The sequence below is a fragment of the Thamnophis elegans genome, chromosome 5, assembly GCF_009769535.1.
Source record: "Thamnophis elegans isolate rThaEle1 chromosome 5, rThaEle1.pri, whole genome shotgun sequence".
Classification (NCBI taxonomy): domain Eukaryota; kingdom Metazoa; phylum Chordata; class Lepidosauria; order Squamata; family Colubridae; genus Thamnophis; species Thamnophis elegans.
In genome coordinates, this window is record NC_045545.1 from 89,781,789 (window position 1) to 89,808,036 (window position 26,248).

The window sequence follows — 26,248 nt, forward strand, 5'->3', positions numbered from 1 at the left end:
TTAATACAAGAGAAATCTATGGCCCAAATAAGAATTAATAATTCCACCTACGGGTGAACACTGCATAGGCACCTGAAGACCTAATATAAATATGAAGTCAGTCACCTGTTTTTCCTTCAGGTGCATCATTACATATAAATTAGGCCAGAGAATGGCAGCATTGGAAAATAGGAGGGAAGACTAAGGAATAAAGGCTAAATGATTAAATGTTTTAACCCCTACTTTCATGAAAATATTAATAAATGGAATAAATTACCTAAGATCATTGGTGAACCAAAAAGTGAAGCAGGGAAATGCAGCATTCCATTAACATAATTGTTCCTGAATAAAGTATAGGTTATCGCGACTTAACAACAGTTTGTTTAGTGACCATTTGAAATTACAATGGTATTGCAAAAAGTGACTTATGACAATTTTTCACACTTATGACCATTGCAGCATCCTTATGGTCATGTGAACAAAATCCAGCCGCTTGGCAACTGGCATGTATTTCTAACAGCTGCGGTGTCCCGGGGGTCATGGGATCACTTTTTGCGACCTTCTGACCAGCAACAAAGGGGAAGATGGATTTACTTAACAACTATGTTACTAACTGAACAACTGCAGTGATTCACTTTAACAACTGGGGCAAGAAAGGTCATAAAATGGGGCAAAAATCACTTACTGTATATACTCGAGTATAGGCCGACCCGAATATAAGCCGAGGCACCTAATTTTACCACAAAAAACTGGAAAAGTTATTGACTCGAGTATAAGCCTAGGGTGGGAAATGCAGCAGCTACCGGTAAATTTCAAAAATAAAAATAGATACCAATAATGTTTTTGAATATTTATTTCAAAGAAAAACAGTAAACTAGCGGTGTATTCAATGAAATACTTCACTCACCTCATGATGCTGATGTCCCGCTGTGATGATGATGTCCCGTGCAGCCGCGGGAGCGATGTCCCGCCTCCTATGACACACGGCACAGTGATTCCTATCATTGGATCACTGTACCAGAGGAGGTGGGACATCGCTATGTGGCTGCTTGCCATAACAAGGAGGAGGTGGGACATCGTTGCAGAGCGGCAGGAGGGGGAGGAAGGGGAATCGTAAGACAGCCCTGCATTACATTAGAATGTGAGGAGGGGGGATGGTGCGGTGCGCGCTGCGCGGCAAACTGACACAGAGGGAGGGGAAACTCACAGGGGCACTGGGCCATTCACGAGTGTCACCCAGCGGCATGGCCCCGCCCCTTTTTCTCCTCCATTTCGGGCAAATTTTTCACTGACTCGAGTATAAGCCGAGGCGGCTTTTTTCAGCCCAAAAAGTGGGCTGAAAAACTAGGCTTATACTCGAGTATATACAGTAACTGTCTCAGTAAGCAACAGAAATGTTGGGCTCAACTGTAGTCGTAAATCGAGGACTACCTGTATTTTAATGCTTCAGAGCCCAATCCTTCAGGATTTTTACCCTAAGGATGTCTAAGAAGAAATGCTTTTCCTTTGGAGAAGAGCACACTAACTTTCTGTAGTTCAATTAATGAGCTAAGTTCCCAAACCTTATTGTACTCTCAAAACAGAATGAAAATATTATTCAAGGATACTTAATCACATATCCAAAAGTAATGGGATAAGGCATTTTTCTGGGAAAGGAACAGGAATGGTGCTATGTGCAAACGTGCTCTCTGCAACTGAGGAATTAAGACAACAAATCCTGAGATTTACGGTTTCATTTGCTGCCCTCAAAATATCCTGCAGCTTTGCATTTACCAAAACTTAAAGAGTCACCAACTTATTTCCTACAAACAGCAGAATTATATAAGCCTTACACAAGGCAACGCAGCAGCCCCCAAACACATTCGTTCCCATCCTCCAAAATAAAGGATGCTATAGGAAGAGAGGAAAACAGACCAATGCCAAAATCTGACAAATGAAATGCAAACTGACTGAAACAACTCACTTAACCCACATGCTATGAAAAAAGATATCAAAAGACAGAGACAGGCAGTCTATTCAGCTGCATCCCACCAAAGACAAAATTCACCATTAATCATTTCCAAGATATTATCAGCCACTTCCATCAGCACATTCTCTTTCACCGTTTTTGTTTTAAGGTGAAGGATATTCATGTCAAAAATATTTGAGGATGAACCATGGACAAAGTAGGACAAGGTGGCCAGAACTTTTTAATGAAATTGTTTTTATTAAAGAGATAGCTATCTATGTAGATAGATAGAAGATAGAGATAGGATAGATAGATAGATAGATAGATAGATGGATGGATGGATGGATGGATGGATGGATGGATGGATGGATGGATGGATGGATGGATGGATTGATGGATAGACAGAAACTGACTTTTAATTTAAAAGTACTTTCAATGGCATTTTATTTGCCTTTTAGATTTATCCTTTATCTTAGATTACAATAGAATCATTTCAAGATGGGCGACAAACAAATTCAATAAATAAATAAATTAAAATCAAGATAGTTACGTAATAACTATGTTACATTACATTAAAATGCAATAAAATAATTGCATCATATGAAGAACTAAATCATATGATTAGACCCAAATCAGTTTGAAATTGGGTGGCATCTACTGTAAATTGAATTAAATAAATTACTTGGGGGAATCTGGTATGACATAGTCAAATATCTCAGGCTTAGAAAAATACCTATTTTATTTTCAATGGGGTTTTATTCTGGAAACCTACTCATTCTCTGAAGAAGGATAATTCCGGATCCATCGCAAAAAAGATTGTCTCCCTCCACATAAATGAACTCAAGTAAATCACTGCATAATATGCAAAACATCTGCACAGATTGTTAAAACTCTAACTAGAGAGTAACCTAGTCCACACACTAGTTTGTTTAGCTATGGTTCAACAAGCTGCAATTTACCACAGACGTAAACCATGGTGATTAAACCACCAAGACTGCACGCACACAACATATTTAAAATTAGACTGAATGAAGTGAGTGCACACAGTCCAGATAACCAAGCCATAAACTGTTTAGGGTCTTATAAACCAATAATAACATGGGAAAATGGCACTGGGGTAAAAGCTTGGCTATAGACCCATCATACATATGGTAAGGAGCCCTACCGAGCAACTTAACTGCACCATTCTGCACTAATTACAGATACCGTAGTTAGATAGCAGTAGTTTGGGAAGGAGGGAGATACAAAGCTCCAATCACAGCCACACATTTTCTTAAATCCTAATAAATGTCCAGGTTTGAGTAAATCTTGAATCTTATTTTGAAAACTGGCAATTCTCAGTAACATCCTTCCTAATCTCTTCGTTTTTAAGTTCTTGCACCATTTGGGTGCAAGGACGTGCAAGCTTTTCCTTCAACGAGTGAGGATGCAGTTTGTCTTGGTAAGATTAGTTGTACAGCCCATCTATGAGACTACAGGTAGTCCTCGACTTACAACAGTTCATTTAGTGACCGTTCAAAGTTACAATGGCACTGAAAAAAAAGTGACAGGATCATTTTTCACACTTACGACTGTTGCAGCATCCCTGTGGCCATGTGATCAAAATTCAGAGGCTTGGCAACTGACTCGTATTTATGATGTGTCCCAGGGTTATGTGATTACCTTTTGTGATCTTCTGACAAGCAAAGTCAATGGGGAAGCCAAATTCGCTTAACAATCATGTTACTAACTGAATAACTGCAGTGATTCATTTAACACCTGTGACAAGAAAGGTCATAAAATGGGGCAAAACTCACTTAACAAATCCCTCGCTTAGCAACAGAAATGTTGGGCTTCATTGTGGTCATACGTCAAGGACTACCTGTACGCAAAAGAGCTGAAGAGCCTTCTCCAATCTGCTCATGCTCCTCTTCTCATCTGGATTTTCTAATTCCATAGTGGAGGCACTCCACCTTATAAAACTTGATAGCAATTAATGTCTTCACTATAATATGCATATTAGCTCAGCGAGGAGGCCTACAAGAAATATCTCCGTTAAGAATTTAGGCTTGCTAAACTGCTATACACCCTCCATCACCAAAAGTTTTTGGTGCAGGTGTAATTTAGAACAGACTCTTGATGCTGAAACATCTATAAATATTTTTTTCAATTTTTCTTAAATGATATCATTTCTTTTCAGGTGACAAAACACGAAAATATATTCCTCTGTATTATACCCCAAATAACCCTCAATTTGACATCTTTACCATTCCTAGTTTTTTCAACTATAAGACAGAATCAGGAGCTCTAATATTGCACTCCCCAAACTGGGAGTGTGTGTGTGGGGGGGGGGGGGGGGCTCTTGTTAGGAGTTGAGGGTTATCCTGATCCAGCGAGTTATTAAAAAGCACTGGTACATTGATATTTATCTCTGATATTGCAATTTTCTACTACTTTTGCACTTTTTGTATTATTCTTTTACAAACTTAAACCTTGTGTTTAAAAGACGTTATGTGTCACATTGGACATTTTTCACAAAGTGTCGATTAAATATAATATTTAAGCAATGAAGCCGATGGCCTACATGTGCAAAAAAAGTGCACAAAAATATTCCTGGTATAAAATTATGCCTTTTGCAGGCGGTACAAGAGATGCAAAACCCAATTCTCTGCTTTACCGAATGTGAGTACAACAGAGCTTCCGATAAAGTATGGACCTTAATTTTCTTCTTAAGGCTTTTTTGGTATTTTGCCATGATCACAAGTCCAAAAATTCTATACCAGCGGTCCCAATCTTTTTGGCACCAGGGACCGGTTTTGTGGAAACAATTTTTCCACGGACCCGAGGGGGGGAGGGAGCATGCAACCTAGATCTCACACATGTGCAGTTTTACTCACTCGCCCCTCACCTCCAGCTGTGCAGTCCAGCTCCTAACATGGATTGGGGACCTCTGTTCTGGACAGTAAACCACCCACTGGGATGTATTTAAGGCAGGAACTTAAATACTAGGAAAGCTAGGAACTTTTTAAAAGAAAAAAAAATCCTTCATTTTACAAAAAGGGTACTACTGGTCCTGTGTTTCTTCAAGAAGACTAAACTCACTGGAGCATCATTTTTGTGTTTCAGTAGGCAACATGCTGTGTAGGAAGATGTTAACAATGGAAGTGTCCGAAGCTTTCTGAATGTGTAAAAAAGCTAGATAGGTAACTTGCTACAATCTGCAAGGTAAAGATTATCACAGACACTGCAAACAAAATGCTGCTGCTTTAGAAGACTATAGCAAAAGCAATGTAAAATCCTTATTTTTAATATGATATATGCCTATCAGTTTAAGCATTTTTCAGGGATATAGATCAAGCCAAATACTATTTTTGATATTTAAAGACCCTTCAAAGAAGCACATTAAAACATGTGTCATCGCCCCCCCCCCTCCCTCCACTGATCACTTCACCTTGCAAATAAAACAACTTACTTTCAACTACTCCACAGACACTCAAACCCAATTAAAACTAGCTGGTTTAAGGATCTGGGAAAGCATTCAGATCCTTGCCATCCTCTTTCTGGAATTCAAAAGATACTTCTCAAAATGTGAGAAAGTTTCTTACGTAACACTCAGTAAGAACATGTGCCTAGAAATTCATGTTTACCATTAATTTTTTTTAAAAAAATCTCAAACTAGTTAGTAAATCTGAAGTTTGGACATCTTTCCTTTGTGATCACATGGAAGCAATGAAATTCATGCAATCCAATTAGGTTTCCACTCAGAAACTCCCCACCTAATGTTATCCTGGTCCTCAAACATGATCTTAATGACTGCATGTTCTACAGCATGACACAAAATGAGGTGAGGTGAGGTGAGGACAGAATGTAATTGGAATGTTACTGTAGACATGTCACATAGTCTCTGATGATTTTCAACTGACAGAATTTTTTCAAGAGTAGCAAATTGCACTTGCTCTTTGCTGCTTCTGTGGCAAGCTAAAACAGAGAAGTATGAAGACCTAGACATATCCTAGGACAAGCTCATCCTCCCTGAATATATTAGCATAACATTTCATTTTATAGTAGGGTTTGCTACTTTGATCACCCATGGAAAAATCTATCATGCCATGCTTTAACTTGAAAGATTTAAGTCAATGTGCACTTGAAACCCTAAATACTGTAGATGTCACATGCTACTCTGAAAAAAAAATATCAATATGATTTACAGTTGTGTGGCTCATAGGTACTGTTAGAACCTGGATAATCTCAGCTTTCACTTCTTAACAAAGTTGTGCTTCTAGTCCTCATGCATGCTTACACATCTAAAGGGAAAATTAACAGGCTAAAAGTACTGGAGAAAAGCTCAAAATCTAATCTCTTTCTTCAAAAATAATCTAAGAACAGCGTCCAATAAAAATGCTATGAAGTCAACACAAGATCTCTCCTTAATTCTTGTACTACAGGCAGTCCTCGACTTACAACAGTTTATATAGTAACTGTTCAAAGTTACTACAGCACCGAAAAAGTGGCAAGACAATTTTTCACACTTATGCCCATTGCATCATCTCTATGGCCATGTGATTTACATTTAGATGCTTGACAACGGGTTCATATTTATGAATATGAGGGTGCAGGGTGTCCTGAGGTCATGTGATCCTCTTTTGCGACACCCTGACCAGCAGACTCAATGGGGAAGCCAGATTCACTTAACAAGCGTATTGCTAATTTAACAACTGCAGTGATTCACTTAACAAATGTGGCAAGAAAAGCCGTAAAAAGGGGACAAAGCTCACTTAACAAATTTCTCACTCAGTGGCATAAATTCTGGGCTCAATTGCGGTCATAAGTCGAGGGCTGCCTGTACTACCTTATTTCACAAACCACTGCAGAACAAAATGAGGTTCCAAAGGCAGCTCACCACACAAGCTATCCAACCATGCTTAGAAGCAGAATCCCAAACGCTTTTATTTAAGCAAGAAACTCCAAACGCACAAGTCTGGAATAAAAGAGGAATTTCTCTCCGGTCTTTTCTTACCTGGTGGCAACTGAAAGTTTTGAATATTCGTTGGATTCTGAGAAGGCTGAGGCAGACGAGGTGCTAAAACAGTGGGAGTCAAAGTTGCTCGGATTCCACTGGTGGTTGCGGTTGCAGTCCTGGGCAGGCTCTGCGCCACTGTATTGGCAGCACCCTTAGCCAGACCAGTGGGAGTACCTGGAGGTCCAGGAGGTACTCCGCCAGGATTAGGAGCTACGTTGGGTAGGCCAGCTTGCATAGTTTGCCCAATGATCATATTACCCCCTGTAGTACTAGGCTGGCCAGCTGCAGCCAGAGTTTGCTGCTGGGTGACTGTTTGCACAATAGTTTTAGGAGACTCCGCTTTGATGATCTGGGTAGTGGGTGCAGCAGCGGATACCCCAGATCCTGGCTGGCTGTTCACAAGAGAAGTCTGGAGAGACACCCCTGAACCAACCGTGGCGGCAGCAACAGCCGCAGTCGGAAAACCTCCCACGTTGATGGTCGAATTGATCACAGTACTGCTCCCATTTTGCGTGGCGGCAGCCAAGGGTCCTGCCGCGTGGATGGGCGGCCTTACCAATGCTACCGTTGGGCCCCCGGTCCCGATATTGGGGGGCTGTTGTGAAGAGATCACTGTAGGTGAAGGTGAAGAGGCAGAGGACACTCCAGGGCCAAGGAAAGAAGTCTGGATGACAGTATTTGAAGCAGATGGCAAGACAGCGTTCACGGTGTTGACTTTTCCAATATTTCCAGGTCCATTGTTCACAAGAGGGGCAACTGCAGGGACCACAGTAGGATTCGCTGTCACAGGAGTGGCCGAAAAAGATGCGTGGGAATTCATCACCACGTTACTTCCGTTCAAAGTCTGCACTGCGGTGGTCCCGATTTTACCATTCCTGGTGGATAAAGCTGTTGCCATGGTACTGATTACCACTGATTTGCCCTGATTAAGGGTCCCTGGGGTAATAGCAGCTTCAGAGCCACCTTGGACATTTGTGGTGGTGGTGCTGCTAGTTGTAGTGGTCCCATCCAACGCAGAACCCTGGGACCTGGCATTATGATTGATAACACTCCCTTGCACTCCACCGGCTCCTGCAAATAAAACAAAGTTTAATTATAATATAAAAGGTGGGAAAGTAAACGGGCTCGATAGGTCCAGCACAAACTATATTGCCCATATGTCAATATGTCCCCAGTATTGAAACAACATCTGAAAGGGGGGGGCATCTTAGCAGTTAAAGACTTTGCTTAAATGGACTCCAGCAGGAACACCTGGAGGAAAGTTGTCCATGGGGTCACGATGGGTGGGACACGACTTTGCAACTAACAACAATATTCTGCTACTGTTTCCTCTACATTGATATAATAATCTTCCATTAACAGCCAAGAAGTCCCACAAACAAATGAAAATTGCATAGACATGCTACAAAAAATAAAAGTTTTCAGTTTGCCCCTTTCCCCTCTTTGGATGGTTTATAACTCCACATTAAATGACATTTGACTGCAAGTCTGCTCATGCAACAATATCAGGTTGGTGAAAAATGGGAGGTGGGGAGGACAGGAAAAAGTTTTTTTTTAAAAAGGGAAAACCCCATGGTCATTCACCCATTCCGTTTCATTTCATCATCTTTTGAACAAAAAATTCAAAAGCTATTATATTTCTTGACTAATGAAACAACACAGAAAAAAGTGGGGCTGAAGTAGTAGAGAAGCGACATAAGTGAAAAGATTGCAAAGGTACTTTAAGGGATGTCATCCTCCCTCTTAAAATCATTAAATCCTGCTGTTTGATTGCTGTGCTTTCAAAGGAAAACAAATACAAGCAAAAAGGGAGGGATTTTTTTCCCCCTTCCTTGCTGTCCCCAGAAAGCAAATATCCCTACCAAAATCTGCCAGTGTCACTTAAATCAGTCCTGTCTCCGCGGGCTTTGCATTTAGTAAACAAAACAGAAGGACTGTAGTCAGAAACACGGGGTCACCAAAATCAGGACTAAGGGAAGGTTATTTCTCTGAAACCCCACCCCCTTTCATTAACCTGGTGTCATGACAAGCAACAGCGTCCTTGTAATATTCCAGCAACTGGAAAGCAAAGGGAGAGGGTGGGAATTATATACGGAGGAATATAATGGGAATTGTGCTGGGGTAAATGGACCAGCATTGCCTTCCTTTTCTTAAAAAAAAAGGCCGTCTTTGCATGCACGGTTAAAGCAAGACCCTGAGTTTAGGAGACTCCTTCAGAGTGCACCGTCTTTTTTACAAGGGGGAAAACATTTACAGATGGACTGTCATTCTTCCAGTCCCACAGGCGGTAGAGGTTGTGCTGTGACTCTCTGCCTAGCCCCAGCCTGGGCATATTATTTCAAGAAAAGCAAAAAGGTTCAGGGGGCATAACCCCTTACCGGTCCCACCCCAGAGGAGGAGCAGTTGTTGAGCAGGGTGCCGTATTTGCCAAGGGATCTATTTAAAAGGGGTTCCTGATCCTCAGGTTCCCCCATCACTTCCTCTTGCCAGGGGAAGCTGCTGCTGCTGCTGCTTTGATTAATAACATTTCTTCTTTCTCTTTTTTTTTTCTCTTTCTCTCCCCCCCCTCCCCAATGCACTTCAGGCAGGGGGGAGGGGGCAAAGAATTCAAGACAGCCAGGGAATATCGAAATGGATAAGAAGAAGGGCAAGGGAGCACCATTCCTCTGATCCCAGACTCCAGCAACGCGGGCGCAAGGTGGCACAGAAGTCCAAAGGTAACGTCTCTTCCTTCCTCGTCCTCAGGAGCCCCCCAAAACACTCCAGCCTCTCGGCAAGACAAGAGAGAGAGAGAGATGACAGAACGAAGATTAAAAAAAAACCAAGGTGAGGAGGTTGGGGGAGACGGGGACCACCCTAGCAAAGGAAGCTGGTTTCCCTAAAGGACCCCCCCACACACACAAACACAGAGGCACTACTCCCTGACCATAACACTCACCCCCACCAGCCCCCATACACACACACACACACACACATCTGCTCCTGGCTCTAGGTGAAGCCGAGGCAGGAGGGAGATCGTCCTGGCCAAAAATAGGGTGTCAGGGAGGGGGGGTTGGCATGTGAGGAAGGCCTCTCTCTCTCTCTCTCTCTCTTCGCCGCCTCCCCCTCCCCAACTCCATGCCACCCACCCACCCCCTGGCACCCTCCAGTTGCTGCCCCCCACCAGGGAAAGAGGGGGGGCAGGGGAGAAAGAAAGGGAGGCCAGAGGTGGGGGGGAGACCCCCCTCCATTCCTGAGGGAGAAGGACAAGAAGAGGAGGAAGAGGAGGCAACCCTCCCCCCCCCCACTCCTCCCCGGCTTTCCTCGCCAGGTTACCTGGCTTGGTGATCTCGGGGCCACTGAGTCCCATCTTGGCGGCGACGGTGGTGCTGCTGCTGGTGGTGGTGCTGCTGCCGGTGGTGCTGCGGCTGCCGGGGCTCTCTGTTTGGACATTAGCATTGCCTCCTACTCCTCCTCCTCCTCCTCCTCCTCCCGGGCTAGGGCTAGGGCTGTTGCTGCTGCTGCTGCCGCTGCTCACAACATGGTTCCCCAGCAGCCCCCCGGCCACCCTGAGGGGCTCCTGCGCCTTGTGGTGCGGGTGGTGGTGGCCCGAGGCCGCCAGCTGAGACTCCAGGGAGCCCACCAGGTCGCTCACCACCTTCTCATCCACCTCAGCGTTTAGGAAAACCTCATCCAGCAGATCCGACCCAGCCGCCATCTTTTTTCGGAGGGTTCCTGGCGAGCGGCTCCCTCCCGCCCGCCGCCCCCCCTCCCTCCTCTCTTCACTCCTCCCCCTGCCCTCCTCCTCCTCCGCCCTCCCTCCTGCTCTCTTCCCCCCCTCCCCACCTCACTCACTCATTTTACACATACGCTGCGCTTCCCCTCCCGCCTCGGCCTCCCCCACGGAGCATGCGCGGCGAAAAACACCGCGCGAGCGGGCTGGGAAAGCTTCGGGGGGGGGGGGAGGGGGCGTCGAGGCGTCACCTCAGCGGCCGGAGAGGGATTCCGTCGGTTCCTGATTGGTCGGCGCCCGGCTATAAATACTGAGGCAAATGGCTGCGAGCGCTCAGACAGCGAACGGGCGGCGAGGGCCCGGCTGCGGCCTAGTAGTAGTGAGAGAGGGCCGGCCGCCGAAAGCCGGGCTGGCCGCACGCGCCGGCTGCCGGCCGAGGGGTCGATGAGGGGAAGTGGAGGCGGTGCTAAGGGTCGCGGCCGCCGACGCCTCGGGGCTGGCCGCGGCGGTCGCTGTCGTCCTTTGTCTGACGAAGCCCAAAATGGCTGCATGCTCCGCGGCGGCGGCTGGGTCGCCTCTCGCCAGCGCGCCTGGGGCTCCCCGGCCGGCTCGAGTCTGAAGGACTCCCCGCACCTGTGCCAGCTTATGAAAACCACCCGTCACTTGAACCAGGGAGGCTGGCGCAGAGCTCGGGGCCTGGTGCACGGGCAGGCCAGCCGCGTCCCGCCGCCTCGTCCTAGCGGGCGTTCCCTGCCGCCCGTCCGTGGTCCAGCCGGGCCTGGCCGGAAAAAAACCGCGACGTCCTCGTTGACCGGCCTCGGGACGCGGGCCGGGAAGGAGGTCAAGGCTCTTGCCGCGCCCTTAAGCCCGGCCTGAGCGCGCCTCCGGCTTGGCTTGACTAAGCGAGGCTTTCCTCCTCGCATTTACACTTTGTGCCAAAGTTTGGGTGGCCGGTTCTGCCGGACAGCGGCCCGCGTACCCCGAAACCCCCTTGTTTCCCCCACCTCTTTTCACTTTGGCTATGTGGCCCCTCACACACGCACCCCACACACAAAATAACCCCCTTTTTCTATCCCCCCTCCCACAAAAGAAAAGCTGCTGGCGTTTCGAGGGAGCTGCGGGTGTTAAAACAGCGTCCTCTCCCGCCTTTCCTTTTCAAGCGCTCAGCTACTACTTCCTTCTTTTCCGTCAACCACCGCTTGACGCGTCCAACCGCCTTTTTTTTTTATTTATGGCATAATACACACTTGCACACTTTAGGGACTAGTTGCGAGCAGCTGAAAATGCGTAACGCAGCCATGTCTTCCTACCTTCTCTGTCACGGGCAGTCAAAAATAGACTCCGTTGTGCAAAAGATAAGATACAGCTGCTTTTAGGTTTTATTTTAGGGAGAAGCCAGAATAGACGTCCTGAGAAGTATCAGCCCAAGGAAGGGAGGGAGCCTCTTTATATATATATATATATATATATATATATATATTCAGGAACAAAAACCATCTGCAAAAGCGTATTTTTATTTTAAAAAAAGGTTAGGTTACGTTCTAAAATTGTTTATTCTGGTCCTTGCTGTCTCCTCCCTCCCTTCTCCAGACAAGCGAGAATGCAAATCAATACTTCACAATGTCAGATCAATTGAATAATACATCGTTCAGCACACCCTTTGTATTCCATCCCTCCTTTTCTGTTTTATAAGAATGAAATTGAAAAACATTTTGGGTTTTATGAGCGCCGTCTCCCTTGCAGAGATGCCTTATGTTTCTTTTGCCCTTTATTAATTATTTCTGTCTTTTAACCCACCTCATCCTGAGGAGTCATATTGGGTGCAATACTTTATAATTTATGCTTCTAGTCAGGCTTTTAAAATGGTGCAAATTAGAAGGGAAGTTAACATCTATTTAAATTGATAGTTTATTTTAAAAATCAGTGCAAATCTGGGGAGGGGGGATCAAAATGTAGGGAATATTAAGCTCTTGAATTCAAATGAGCCATTGCTAAGACAAAAGGAGGGAGTTTTCTTATTCTAAAAAGTAGTAATAAGATTTAAGATTTGTTGTTTATGAAAGGTCTCTAACTGGAGAGGTTAGTGCTCTGCAGGAGATACATTAACTGATTTTTTTATTAAAAAGTGGCTAAGAATAATGAGCACATTATTATATATAAGGGAGCTGCTCATTGTTGTATTGTCTTTTGTCAATTTTGCAGATATTGGGAGCTAACAATGGTATACAATACATTTCAGACAATGTTTCTTATCTTGGGGACTTTAAAGTGTGTGACTTCAACTCCCAGAATTCTTCAGCCAGAGAGCAAGAACAGCAACAGAGAAAATATATCTCCCAGGTATCATGAAATGACATTGGTTTTTTAAAAGTTTTTTATTTTATTTTAAAATGAACAAAAATATACGTTAAAAAGTATCAGTTACATATCTATTTAGCATGTCGTTTAGTCACAAATATTTGTGCATCACTGCTTTCAATTACATATAGAATTAGTAATTATCAGCCCAATATACATTAATACATTATCATTGTAGATCATATATTCAATTTATAATTTCTTCCTTTTGAACATGTATTCTAAGGATTAAATTCAAATATATGCTAATTATCTGTCACATCATTGTAAACCTATTAAATAGTAACAAATCTTAATGGTATCATGTATCTTATTTTAATATTTCTTGCAATATATATAAAGAAAGGATTCACCAACATATATTTGTATATCATTACTTTCAGTTATATGTAAAATCATAAAATATCTATCAAATGTATATAAATACATCTTGTATCTCATATAATCAACTACAATTATTATTTCTTCATTTTAAACAAGATGTTCTAAATATTCAATTCATATATATACCAATGTTCCATTACTTTGTTATAAATCTATAGAATGTATATATTCAATTCATATATATACACCAATATTCCATTACATTGTTATAAATCTATAAAATCTATATAAAAGTAATACGTCTTTATAAAATCTCCTGCCACATTCTATTATTACAGTTCAAGATTATGGTAATTGTATTCATTGATAAAACAAGTCCCAAATCTTATAAAATTGTTCATCCTTGTTGTGAAATGACATTGTTGACTATATGGGATGCAAAGTACGCCAACCCTATCAGAAGTAATGGAACAGCAGAAACTGCCCTGGAGGAAGACAGTGCTGTAAATGTCCCCTGCTTTACAAATACTTACCTGCAACTTGAATTGCACGCCCACTAGTAATCTGTGCGACTTAAGTAACAGAGGGGTTAATAATTAGTGTATCAAGGCTCAATTACAGATGATCCTTGATTTATGACCACAATTGAGCCCAAACTTTCTGTTGCTAAGTGAGACATTCGTTAAGTGAGTTTTGCCCCATTTTACGACCTTTGTTGCTACAGTTGTTAAGTAAATCACTGCAGTTAGTAAAAGGGTTGTTAAATGAATCTGGCTTCCCCATTGAGTTTGCTTGTCAGAAGATCACAAAAGGTGATCACACAACCCCAGGACACTGCAACTGTCATGAGTCAGTTGCCAAGCATCTGAATTTTGATCATGTGAACATGGGACTGCTACAACCGTCAGAAGTGTGAAACACAGTCATGTCACTTTTTCAATGTTGCTGTAACTTCAAATAGTCATTAAACAAACTGTAGTAAGTCAAAGGACTACCTGTAATGCATACAGGTGAAACTTGAAAAATTAGAATATCGTGCAAAAGTTCATTTATTTGAGTAATGCAACTTAAAAGGTGAATCTAATATATGAGATAGACTAATTACATGCAAAGCAAGATAGCTCAAGCCGTGATGTGTCATAATTGTGATGATTATGGCTTACAGCTCATGAAAACCCCAAATCCACAATCTCAGAAAATTAGAATATTGTGAAAAGGTGCAATATTCTAGACTCAAAGTGTCCCACTCTAATCAGCTAATTAAGCCATAACACCTGCAAAGGTTTTCTGAGCCTGTAAATGGTCTCTCAGTCTAGTTCAGTAGGAATCACAATCATGGGAAAGATTGCTGACCTGACAGTTGTGCAGAAAACCATCATTGACACCCTCCATAAGGGGGGGAAGCCTCAAAAGGTAATTGCAAAAGAAGTTGGATGTTCCCAAAGTGCTGTATCAAAGCACATTAATAGAAAGTTATGTGGAAGGGAAAAGTGTGGAAGAAAAAGGTGCCCAAGCAGCAGGGATGACCGCAGCCTGGAGAGGATTGTCAGGAAAAGGCCATTCAAAAGTGTTAGGGACTTTCACAAGGAGTGGACTGAGGCTGGAGTCAGTGCATCAAGAGCCACCACACACAGACGGATCCTGGACATGGGCTTCAAATGTCGTATTCCTCTTGTCAAGCCGCTCTTGAACAACAAACAATGTCAGAGTCTTACCTGGGCTAAAGAAAAACAGACCTGGTTTGTTGCTCAGTGGTCCAAAGTCCTCTTTTCTGATGAGAACAACTTTTGCATCTCATTTGGAAACCAAGGACCCAGAGTATGGAGGAAGAATGGAGAGGCACACACTGCAAGATGCTTCAAGTCCAGTGTGAAGTTTCCAGTCTTTGTTTTGGGGAGCCATGTTATCTGCTGGTGTTGGTCCACTGTGCTTCATTAAGTCCAGGGTCAACGCAGCCGTCTACCAGGAGGTTTTGGAGCACTTCATGCTTCCTTCCGCAGACAAGCTTTATGGGGATGCTGACTTCATTTTCCAGCAGGACTTGGCACCTGCCCACACTGCCAAAAGCACCAAAACCTGGTTCAATGACCGCGGGATTACTGTGCTTGATTGGCCAGCAAACTCACCTGACCTGAACCCCATAGAGAATCTATAGGGCATTGCCAAGAGAAAGATGAAAGACATGAGACCGAACAATGCAGAAGAGTTGAAGGCCGCTATTGAAGCATCCTGGTCTTCCATAACACCTCAGCAGTGCCACAGGCTGATAAGCTTCCATACCACACCGCATTGAGGCAGTAATTGCTGTAAAAGGGGCCCAAACCAAGTACTGAGTACATATGCATGCTTATACTTTTCAGAGGTCCGATATTGTTCTATGTACAATCCTTGTTTTATTGGTTGCATGTAATATTCTAATTTTCCGAGATTGTGGATTTGGGGTTTTCATGAGCTGTAAGCCATAATCATCACAATTATGACACATCATGGCTTGAACTATCTTGCTTTGCATGTAATGAGTCTATCTCATATATTAGTTTCACCTTTTAAGTTGCATTACTGAGATAAACTTTTGCACGATATTCTAATTTTTCGAGTTTCACCTGTACATTGCTGCATTATGGACTTGCTGTAACTTTTGAGTTTTCTTGAAGGGAAACTCATGCAGAGCACATTATAGTAATTAATTACACACAAATGACTAAAGGTATGAATGGCCATAAGAAGGTCCTCCTGATCCAGGAAATGACAATATTGACCTACAAGATGAATCTGTGGCCAAAAGCATTTCTAGCCACAGTTGCAATTTGTTCCACGAGTCAAAGCTGCAACTCCAGGAGAACCCTCAAACTGAATCAAGCTTGATTCCTTTGAGTTTATAAGGTGTGTCAACGTAATTTCTTAGAACATCATGAAGTGGAGGAGAGTGCCATTGATATCTTTAAAGATCTAATTTTGTATTCTAGTCAATGCCAAGATTTTCAGGTGGTCTCTCATGCAAATAGTATCAGGGCTAGTTCAGCTTAGCTTCCTAGAACAGCCAAGATGGGCTAGATGCTTGGACTTCCTGAAGCCGCAATCAATCATAGACAACATAGAATAACAGAGTTGGAAGGGACCGTGGAGGTCTTTTAGTCCAAACCCCTGCTTGGGCAGGAAACCCTACACCACTTCAGACAAATGGTTATCTAACCTCTTTTTAAAAACTTCCATTTACAACATTTGGAGGCAAGTCATTCCACTGATTAATTGTCCTCATTGTCAGGAAATTTCTCCTTAGTTATAGGTTGCTTCTCTCCTTGATTAGTTTCCACCCATTGCTTCTCAGGTGTTTTGGAGAATAGCTTCACTATCTCTTGTTTGTGGCAGCCCCTGAGATATTGGAACACTGCTATCATGTCATCCCTAGTCCTTCTTTTCATCAGACTAGACATACCCAGTTCCAGCAAATGTTCTTTATATGAACAATATTAACCCTTCCCAGCAAGGATAATTAAGTCTTCACATAAAATTTTAAAAAATGCAAAATCTGCTTTAACAGCCAGAGGGAAAGAAAAATTACCAGGTCCTCAGTTTTAACCACCAAAATACAAAGTAATGCCTACACTGTATATATAATCTAACTGGGATATCAAAGCTGAAAATGATATGCTTGTAGTCCTCGACATATGATCACAATTGAGACTAACATTTCTGTTTCTAAGCAAGACAGTGAGTGAGTTTTGCCCCATTTTGTTACCTTTCTTGCAGGCATGGTATTCACTTACCTTCCCTGCCAGTTCACAGATGTGCGTGCGCACTCAGCCTTCCACACATGCACTTTGGCTTTAAAAAGTGCCTAAATGGGACGCCATAGAGCTGGGGTGGATGGACAGGGCCACCCGCTATTTCCGCTACCAAGTTCTGGTGAAGTGGTCCAAACTGACAGAATACTAACTCTGCTTTCTTGCTACAATTGCTAAGTGGATCACTGCAGTTGTTAAGTTAGTAACATGTCTAAGTGAATCTGGCTTCCCCACTGGTTTTACTTGTCAGAAGGTTGCAAAAGGATCACATGAACTCAGGACACTGCAACCGTCATAAATATGAGCCAATTCACAAGCATCTGGATTTTGATCACGTGTCTGTGGGAGTGCTGCAGTGGTCATAAGTGGGAAAAAATCAGTCACTTTTTTCAGTACTGTTGTAACTTCGAACAGTCACTAAATAATTGGTTGTAAGTTGAGGAATATCTGTATATTGCATACCTATTTGCAAACTTAAATATATTCTAATAGAGAGTGTTTCATAGCCTCCATCAGAGATACATGTAGATTCCAACAAAAAAGAAAGACATTGCGGTCCCAGAAATATAATAATTGACTATTTTGCAAACTATTCTACATTTGCCCTCATTTTTCCACTTGGATAATTACATATTTTGCTCAGTAACTGCTAAGGTCTTACATTAATTGAAGTCTTGATTCAGAACCATTAATTTAAACTGAATAAAAATATCTATGGTAGAAATGCTGTAGTACTGGTAAATAGGTAGTACTGTATGCAAATTACCAAAGTCCAGGTTGGCTAGGAACAAGTTACAAGTTGTCATTCATTCTTTCCTACATAATCACGTACTTCCTTATTTATGCTTTCCTTTACCTTTGTCCTATCTGGTGCAAAGCTACTACTAAGCTTCCAAGCTAAATCATTTTGCCTCTTCTGTCACCTGCTGCGCGTGCAGAATAATTAGCAGTAACATTTGTAATCGTTCCTCAGAACAGGAAAGCCAAAAGAACGTTTACATGATACAAAATACTTCTGAAGTAGTCTTAACTGTAGCTTACGCATCAACAAAGGCATACTTAAGATTGCTGCTCGAAGTCCAGTCCACTGTTGAAGAAAGTTAGTTATGACTACATGTGGTCCATTGTCCATTACATATATGAAGGAAAAGGAATAGCTTGGAGCCTGAAAATACATTTGGAATATTAAGACCATGTAGTGGCATTCTTGCCATATGGCTGCTAGGGAGAGCTTGACTATCACAGTTATAGTGTCACTACTGTGATAGTCACTTTTTCCCCCTTCTGTTCATATCTGATTGTCAGGCAGAATTTTCGAACAAGTCCCTGCAGTTTTTTTGGCAAGTAATCTTGGCAGAAGTGATTTGCCCTTTGTTGAATACTAGCGCGGGAAGTAAGGTCTCCCTTTCTGATTGGTTCTTGGGCGGAGCCGGTTTAATCCTCTCTTCGATTGGTTGAGCTACTCGACGCCCTATTGGCTCATTGTTCAAACTAGGGGGTATAAATGTTTGGCGCGAACCACGCCATGTCGAATCGTAGTTACTATGCTTTGAATAAAGGTTACTGCTTCGCTACACCTCTTGTCGCGTCCACTCCCTTCGCTCCAAGATGCAAAACTGGCGACGAAGGTGGGATGAGATCCCCGCGACCATGGAGGAGAACAAGCCAGCTTGCCACCGCGTTTGAAGCAACACGAATTCGCTCCTTAGGTGGAGAACTCCGGCAGCGAACGTAAGGGTTTTTTTTTTCTTGCCGTCTTTTCCCTCTCTGGCTTCATACCACAATGGCATCATCGCTTCCTCCTTTTGCGCCTTTTGGATCTGCCGGAGAATCATGGGACGGTTTCATGGAGCGGTTTGAATGTTATCTAATTGCATCGAAGAACCAGGCACAGACTGACGAGGAGAAATGCAGCTTTTTCTTGTCCTGCTGTGAGCCTTCCATGTTTGCCTCTGCGAGAGCTCTGGCCGCCCCGAGGCCAGCCTACAAACTTGGGTGGGACGAGCTGATGTCCAGGCTGAGGGATCATTACGCCCCCTCACCTTCTCTGATCGCACGTCGTTTTACCTTTCGCCGCCGAGTGCAGAAGCCCAACGAATCCATCAGCCAGTTTCTAGAGGCTTTGCGCACAGTGGCCGCTCAGTGCGATTTTGCAGACCTGGAGGAGAACCTCGTGGAGCAGTTTGTGTGCGGGGTCCGCGACGTGCAATTGCGCAGCCGTATGCTCCGGAACCACAAAATTACCTTGCTGCAAGCCGTGGAGACCGCACGAGCAGCAGAGCTCTCCGAACAATCCACGGCCGACATCGAACGTCTCCAGCTGAAAACCCCCGCGCAAACTGCTGCAGCGCCTTCCACCCAGACGAACCTCGTCGACGACCCCTCTCCTTCGGAAGATGAGGAGGAGGAAACCGTCGGACAAATGAGGACTCAACTAAAGCGGAGGCCACACCAGCAACCACCGACGCCCGCTCAGCCAGCATCAAACGCTCCTTGCCGCGGATGCGGCGGTCGCCATAGCCGCGCATCCTGCCCGTTTCGTTCTGCCGTCTGCCGCCGTTGCCGAGGAGAAGGACACCTCGCCAGGGTCTGCCGGGCTCTTGTGCCAGCTCCCTCGTTTATGCAGCCCAGCGACCAGCGCCAGCCACCGAAAGGCCGCCAACAACCACGTTCTGCGAGGCGAGCTGAGGACTGCCATTCAACCTATCAGCCCTCTAGCGCCGACTGCGTGGTCTATCAGGCTTCTAACGTTCCCGCCGGCCATCGTAAAATTAGTACCGTCGTCCGTCTCGAAGGTCAGCCTTGCCGAATGGAGGTGGACTCTGGGTCTTCCCGTTCCCTTCTATCTTGGGCTTTGTTTTCCCGCCTTTGCCCCAGGGTTCCCCAGAGTAAATTGCGCCCCGCTGGGGTTTCCCTTCTAGATTACCAGGGAAATGGGATTCCCACGGCAGGAATATTCCACATCCGGGTGGAATACGGAGATTTTAAAGGAAAACTTCCAGTTTTAATTGTTAGGAATGACCTGCCCGCTCTCCTTGGGTTGGATTGGTTCCCCGCTTTGGGTCTCACTATAGAAGGGGTGCACAGGGTAGTTCCCCGCACCGTAGATAGTGTGTTAGACGAGTTTGCAGATGTGTTCGATGGGAGATTGGGCTGTTATAAGGGCACCCCCATTTCCCTTTGCCTCGATCCCCAGGTCGCGCCCATTAGGCTGAAGGCACGCAGGGTCCCCCTCGCATTGAGAGCAAAGGTAGATGCTGAACTTGATAAGCTTATAGAGCAGGGGGTAATCGAGCCCGTAGATCATGCCCGTTGGGAAACTCCCATAGTACTTCCGGTCAAACCTGATGGATCGGTGAGGATATGTGCCGACTATAAGTCGACCATCAATTTGGCCCTGCAGGCAAATCCATATCCCGTTCCCGTAGTGCAACATCTACTCCACTCCTTAGGGCAAGGCCGTATTTTCGCCAAGCTAGATATGGCACAGGCCTACCAGCAGCTCCCCGTAGACGATGACGCGGCTACAGCCCAGACCATCGTCACCCACCGCGGGGCCTTCCGTTGCCGCCGTCTCCAATTCGGCGTTTCGGTTGCCCCAGGGATTTTTCAGAGCCTTATGGAGCGGCTGCTCCACGGGCTCCCCGGCGTCGTTCCCTACTTTGACGACGTCCTGGTCGCAGCCCCCAGCCACTCGGAACTCCTGAAAATACTGCGGGAGGTTCTTACACGTTTTAGGGAGGCAGGACTGAAACTAAAGCGCAGCAAATGTGAAATTGCTGTTCCCCAAGTAGAATTTTTGGGATTTCTCATCGATGCACAAGGCATTCACCCCACTCCCTCCAAAGTTGCTGCCATTAAAAACGCACCTGCACCCACCTCTAGGTCGGAATTGCAGGCGTTCCTGGGGCTGTTAAATTTTTATGCCCCTTTTATTCCCCACAAGGCCTCGTTAGCTGAACCGTTACATCGACTGCTTGACCGGTCAGCGGCCTGGCAATGGGGTAGCCGTGAAGCGCACGCATTCGCGGCTATAAAAGACATTTTAACTTCGTCGGCAGTCCTGATTCAATACAGCGATAAGATGTCCCTAGTCTTGACATGCGACGCCTCTCCCTATGGTATAGGGGCGGTTCTGAGCCATGCTCTCCCGAATGGCTCAGAGGCCCCCATAGCGTTCTACTCCCGGACACTTTCTTCAACGGAGCGGAACTACAGCCAAATCGATAAAGAAGCCTTGGCTGCAGTGTCCGGCATTAAGCGATTCCATGACTACCTTTATGGTAGGAATTTCACCCTTGTCACGGATCACAAGCCGCTCCTGGGGCTACTAGCAGGCGACAAGCCAACTCCCCCCATTTTGTCTCCCCGCATGACACGCTGGACTGAGTTTTTAACGGCATATTCGTATACGCTGTTATACCGTCCGGGTAAGCAGCTAGGGCACGCAGACGCCCTGAGCCGTTGCCCCTTGCCACAGACGGACACAGCCCACGTGCCTTCTCTCTCTATTTTGTCCATTGCTGAATCTGACCTCCCCGTCTCTGCTGCGGATGTCGCAGCTTGTACAAAGGCTGACCCGGTCTTATCCCAAGTAGCTTCATGGGTTTTGAGGGGTTGGCCCGCGGAAAAGGTAGCGGAAGGATTTCGACCGTTTAAAGCACGACAAGCCGAACTTGCCCTTCATGGGGGTTGTCTTGTCTGGGGGGATAGGGTAGTGATCCCCACAGCCCTGCGGGCACGAATCCTGCCTGCACTTCATAAAAACCATCCCGGCATAGCGCGAATGAAAGCTTTAGCCCGCAGCTATGTGTGGTGGCCCTTGCTAGATTCGGAAATTGCAGATTATGTAGGTCGATGCAGGATATGTCAAAACTCTAGGCCGAATCCTCCCACAGCCGCCCCCCGGGAGTGGGAAATTCCTAGAGGCCCATGGTCCCGTTTACACATTGACTTCGCTGGCCCTTTCCATGGCCGAACTTTTATGATAGTCGTTGATGCTTACTCAAAGTGGGTGGAGCTGGTAACCATGACCTCCACTACAGCAGAGAGTACAGTGAGGGCCCTTCGTAAGATGTTCGCCACACATGGGCTACCGGATGTGATAGTCTCAGATAATGGGCCCCAGTTTACCTCCACCACGTTCCAAGAATTCCTGGCCGAACAAGGAATCAGACACGCAGCCACAGCCCCTTATCATCCAGCTAGTAACGGCCGGGCGGAGCGTGCAGTTCGCTCAGCCAAAGAAGCCTTGGGCCGCATGGACCAGGGCGACTGGCAGGAAAGAGTGGCGGCGTATCTCCTGAGTCAGCACTCTACGCCCTGCCCAACGACTAATAAAACTCCTGCGGAGCTCTTGATGGGAAGGAGATTGCGAACCCCCCTAGATAGGCTACATCCACTTTATGCAGGGGATCTGCCGAGCAACCTAGGGGCCCTCCCTTCCCATACGTTTAAGTTAGGGGATCCCGTATGGGCCCGTTCCTTTTCTGGGGATCCACGGTGGGTTCCCGCGACCATCACAGCTCTGACTGGCCCCTGCTCCTTTAGGGCCGGTCTGGCCGACGGAACACAATGGAGGCGCCACCTGGACCAGTTAAGGCGACGCCTCCCCGCGGAAGCAGACGGCCCGAGCTCCTCGGACACTCGTTCTCAGCGTGAGCTACCCTTGATGACCTTTTCCCCAACGGACAGTCTCCATTCGGGGAACGGGGGACAAGCCGACTTCTCGGACAGACGTGCCTCATCCGGTTATTCCTTCCCGCGAAGCCCTCATCGAGACTCTGAATCTACATTCCAACCAGATTGCAGGGGGCCACTGTCGGACACTTTTGTTGCCATGGAGACGCCACCTAGGACAAATGGACACTGGGCACGGGGCCCCGGGCCAGCACCATCTCTTGGGGCCGCACCGCAGACGCATCGCCCCGCTACGGACATGCCTCCGCCGGCGGTTACCCCCCCGACGAAAATCACTGGGGAATTACGAAGGTCGGGACGAGAGCGCCACCGCCCCACCTATCTACAAGACTATGTTTGCCCTTCTTAAGGGTACCTTGACTAGGGGGGGAGGGGTGTTGAATACTAGCGCGGGAAGTAAGGTCTCCCTTTCTGATTGGTTCTTGGGCGGAGCCGGTTTAATCCTCTCTTCGATTGGTTGAGCTACTCGACGCCCTATTGGCTCATTGTTCAAACTAGGGGGTATAAATGTTTGGCGCGAACCACGCCATGTCGAATCGTAGTTACTATGCTTTGAATAAAGGTTACTGCTTCGCTACACCTCTTGTCGCGTCCACTCCCTTCGCTCCAAGATGCAAAACCCTTGCCTGCTTCCTAGGGCTGAGGGAAAGTGATTGGCCCAAAGTCAGTCAGCTGCCTTCAAAGCGGAACTCAAACTAATAGCTACCAGTTCCTAGCCTGAAGCCTTAACTATTACACCAAACTGGCTCGGTATGGTAGTCACAGCTAGTCATAAAACACCTATTTTCTATAAAGCAAACAGGTCAGGTTGCTTCCTGTTGCTTGTTTTCTGTGACCACAACATCTGTAGTTTGTCCTTCGTGTGGGCAAGTGTGCACATTGCCAATCAACACTAGGTTGCAGCTGTCCACCATTTTTATTTTATTTGTGTGGCTCTGGAGTCTGAATTTGGAAGCTTTCAAGAAAATTATTCAGTTCTGGGTTGCAGCTTTGCATCATGCAAATTGAGAAAGGAATTTAGAACACATTTTTTTAAAAATCAGGCTTTCTACTCATTGGGATAGTTGTAATGAATAGTGGATTATTTGATTTGCTTCAAGAAAGTTTTCCTGAATGTATATTTTTACTTTGTAACTTTAAAAGAAAATCTTATTTTTTAACCAATTTCATTGTATTTAAGTACCATGACAATAAAGATTGTACTTATACTTAAAAGAACATCTTCCAGATAACTGCATTCAGGCTACTCCCAGTCTAAGCATAGATTATTTAAATTATTTTAACCTCATAGTTTAAAAACAGTCCATAATGAAATAGCCACAGAAGTTTTATTTATAGTTTTGATTAGTATGTATATATTCACAAAAATGTGTGGCTTATACTTAATTGAAAGCATATTTGATGTAGAAGATAAAACACTACAAAATCTAGCTTTGTTAAATATTGTTTAGAATAAAAATAGATGGAATATTTATCCCACCTAAATATCCTGAATGATTAGGAAGCATGTTCTAAATCACGGGTGTCCAACCTTTTGGATTGCTTGGGTTGCACTGAGTGAAGAGGAATTGTCTTGGCTGCATATAAAATATGTAATACATATCACACAATGTTACAAGTTCTACAATCTTGTGGGGCCACATTACTAGCTGTCCAGTGCCGCATGCAGCCCATGGGCCCCAGGTTGGACAAACCTGTCCTAAAGTCACATTCTGTGTCTCAATTCTTTCTCTTATTTCACTATACTCTCCTGAAGCTGTAAACATTAAAATGGAGAAGAAAGTGTTGGATAAGGCACAAATATGGTGTATGGAGAGCAGAAGAGCCTATAATTTTTTTTTTTGGGGGGGGGGAGCTGATGGTAAGATGAACTGATGTAAATATTTAACAATACAACACGATATTGGCTATGTAATAGTATACATGTGATTATATGTTATGAAAATGGAAAATAAAAAGTTTTCATGGAAAAAATGCCTCTATTATATAAGATCATTATCTTCTATTAAAATGAATCAATTTAATAATATTTTGTACTTACTCAATGATCATGTAGTAACATGAAACCATTTTTATTGTTTGGTTGGTTATGGACAACATGGCCTCTGGCACTCCTTACGCTGAACATACAAAGCTATATGAATATATAGTATAGTTTATTCCCACAGTAAGATAATATGGAGTACCTAGGAAAAGTTTGGCCATCTCACTCCAGTAACGTGCGGTGAGATTTATGACTGGTGAGGCAGCAATTTTTTTTAGACTTGTGGACTTCAACTCCCAGAATTCCACAGCCAGGCATGCTCAGTTCCAATTTAAAGCGACAGCATTTGTTTTTCTCCTTTGCTAAATAAGTTTCCTTCTTTCTTTTTCTTCTCCCTTGCTTAACTCTGTTCGAGTGATCATAAAATGCCAGACTAAATAAAGCACGTCGTTCTCCTGCCGCCTCCTGTAGAAGGCACTTTTTTAGAGGCTTTTTTAAACAGTTAAGCACTAAGCAGAGTCATCCATGGTGATTCTGGCAGCAACTAGCTCAACCTGACCTCAGCTCTTGCCTTTTTCCTTTTACCTTTTTTCTTTTCTTTTCATGATGACAGTGGTGAGGCTCTGCCTCCCCTGCCTGCACATCCCTGTCTCACTCCATGTCTGAGCATGGCAATATTGCCAGGGTGAAGAAGTGATAATACTAATTCCTTACTCATGAAGACTTCTAACATCATTCAGTTTTACAGAGAGAAGCCAGACAGAGAAGTAAATCCCTTGTTCTTAACATAATGAGCCTGGACAGATGATCCATACATGAAGACGTACACTGGATGCAAGATGAGGAGATTTTAGATTGTATATTTGAAACTTCCGGTAGGGGGTTAAAAAAAAAACTGGTGCTCCATTTGAAATAATAAAATTCAGTATTAAACACTAGGAAGAAGATTTCTGCTATTTCATTCTGTAAATCAAGCCTAAAGTGCAAGTTATTGAGAAGATGAAGGAAGCAATTCCAGAAACAGAACTGGCCAAAGTCTCGCCAGCACTATGTTCAAATGAACTGCCTGACTTAACACAACAGACTGGTTCAATCAACATACTAAGATGATGGTTAGGTTCATCTAGCTTGGTGAACCACAAATTAGCAAATACATTTTAGCATGTTGTGTGAACTTAGCCAGAGTTAAACATGTTCAGTCTTATTAAATTGAATAGTGTTGCTATGGAGTTTAATAAAATAAACTGCTTGCTTCTGGTTGGCGGAGTCATTTTTTATTATTTGTTTTTATGTCTTCTTTCATTAGAGCAGTTTGTGTAAGTACAATAGTATAATATGCTCATACAATTATAGTTGTGAACAAGGGACCCATTTGGGGTTACTGGTTAAGACACCAGGTTAGAAACCAGGAGACAGAGTTCTAGTCCTGCTTTCGGTATGGAAGCCAACTGGATTACTT

General features: G+C 44.6%; 1 protein-coding gene and 1 long non-coding RNA gene across 4 annotated transcripts in view; one reads left to right on the forward strand and one right to left on the reverse strand.

Moving 5' to 3' along the window:
• TAF4 (TATA-box binding protein associated factor 4) overlaps positions 1–10,656 on the reverse strand; it is a 97,418-nt gene extending 86,762 nt beyond the window's left edge. For all 3 annotated transcript variants that reach the window (XM_032218108.1, XM_032218107.1, XM_032218105.1), the window contains exons 1-2: positions 10,242–10,656; positions 6,924–7,997 (exon numbers count right to left, since the gene is read on the reverse strand). In XM_032218108.1, the coding sequence (XP_032073999.1) occupies positions 6,924–7,997; positions 10,242–10,623 (1,456 nt within the window). In that variant the 5' untranslated portion in view covers positions 10,624–10,656. The remainder of the gene's footprint in view (positions 1–6,923; positions 7,998–10,241) is intronic.
• Positions 8,999–25,571, forward strand: LOC116509130. Its single transcript, XR_004255467.1, has 3 exons — positions 8,999–9,643; positions 12,841–12,978; positions 25,530–25,571. It is a non-coding gene; the product is annotated as an uncharacterized LOC116509130 (long non-coding RNA).
• The last annotated feature ends 677 nt before the right edge of the window (positions 25,572–26,248 follow it).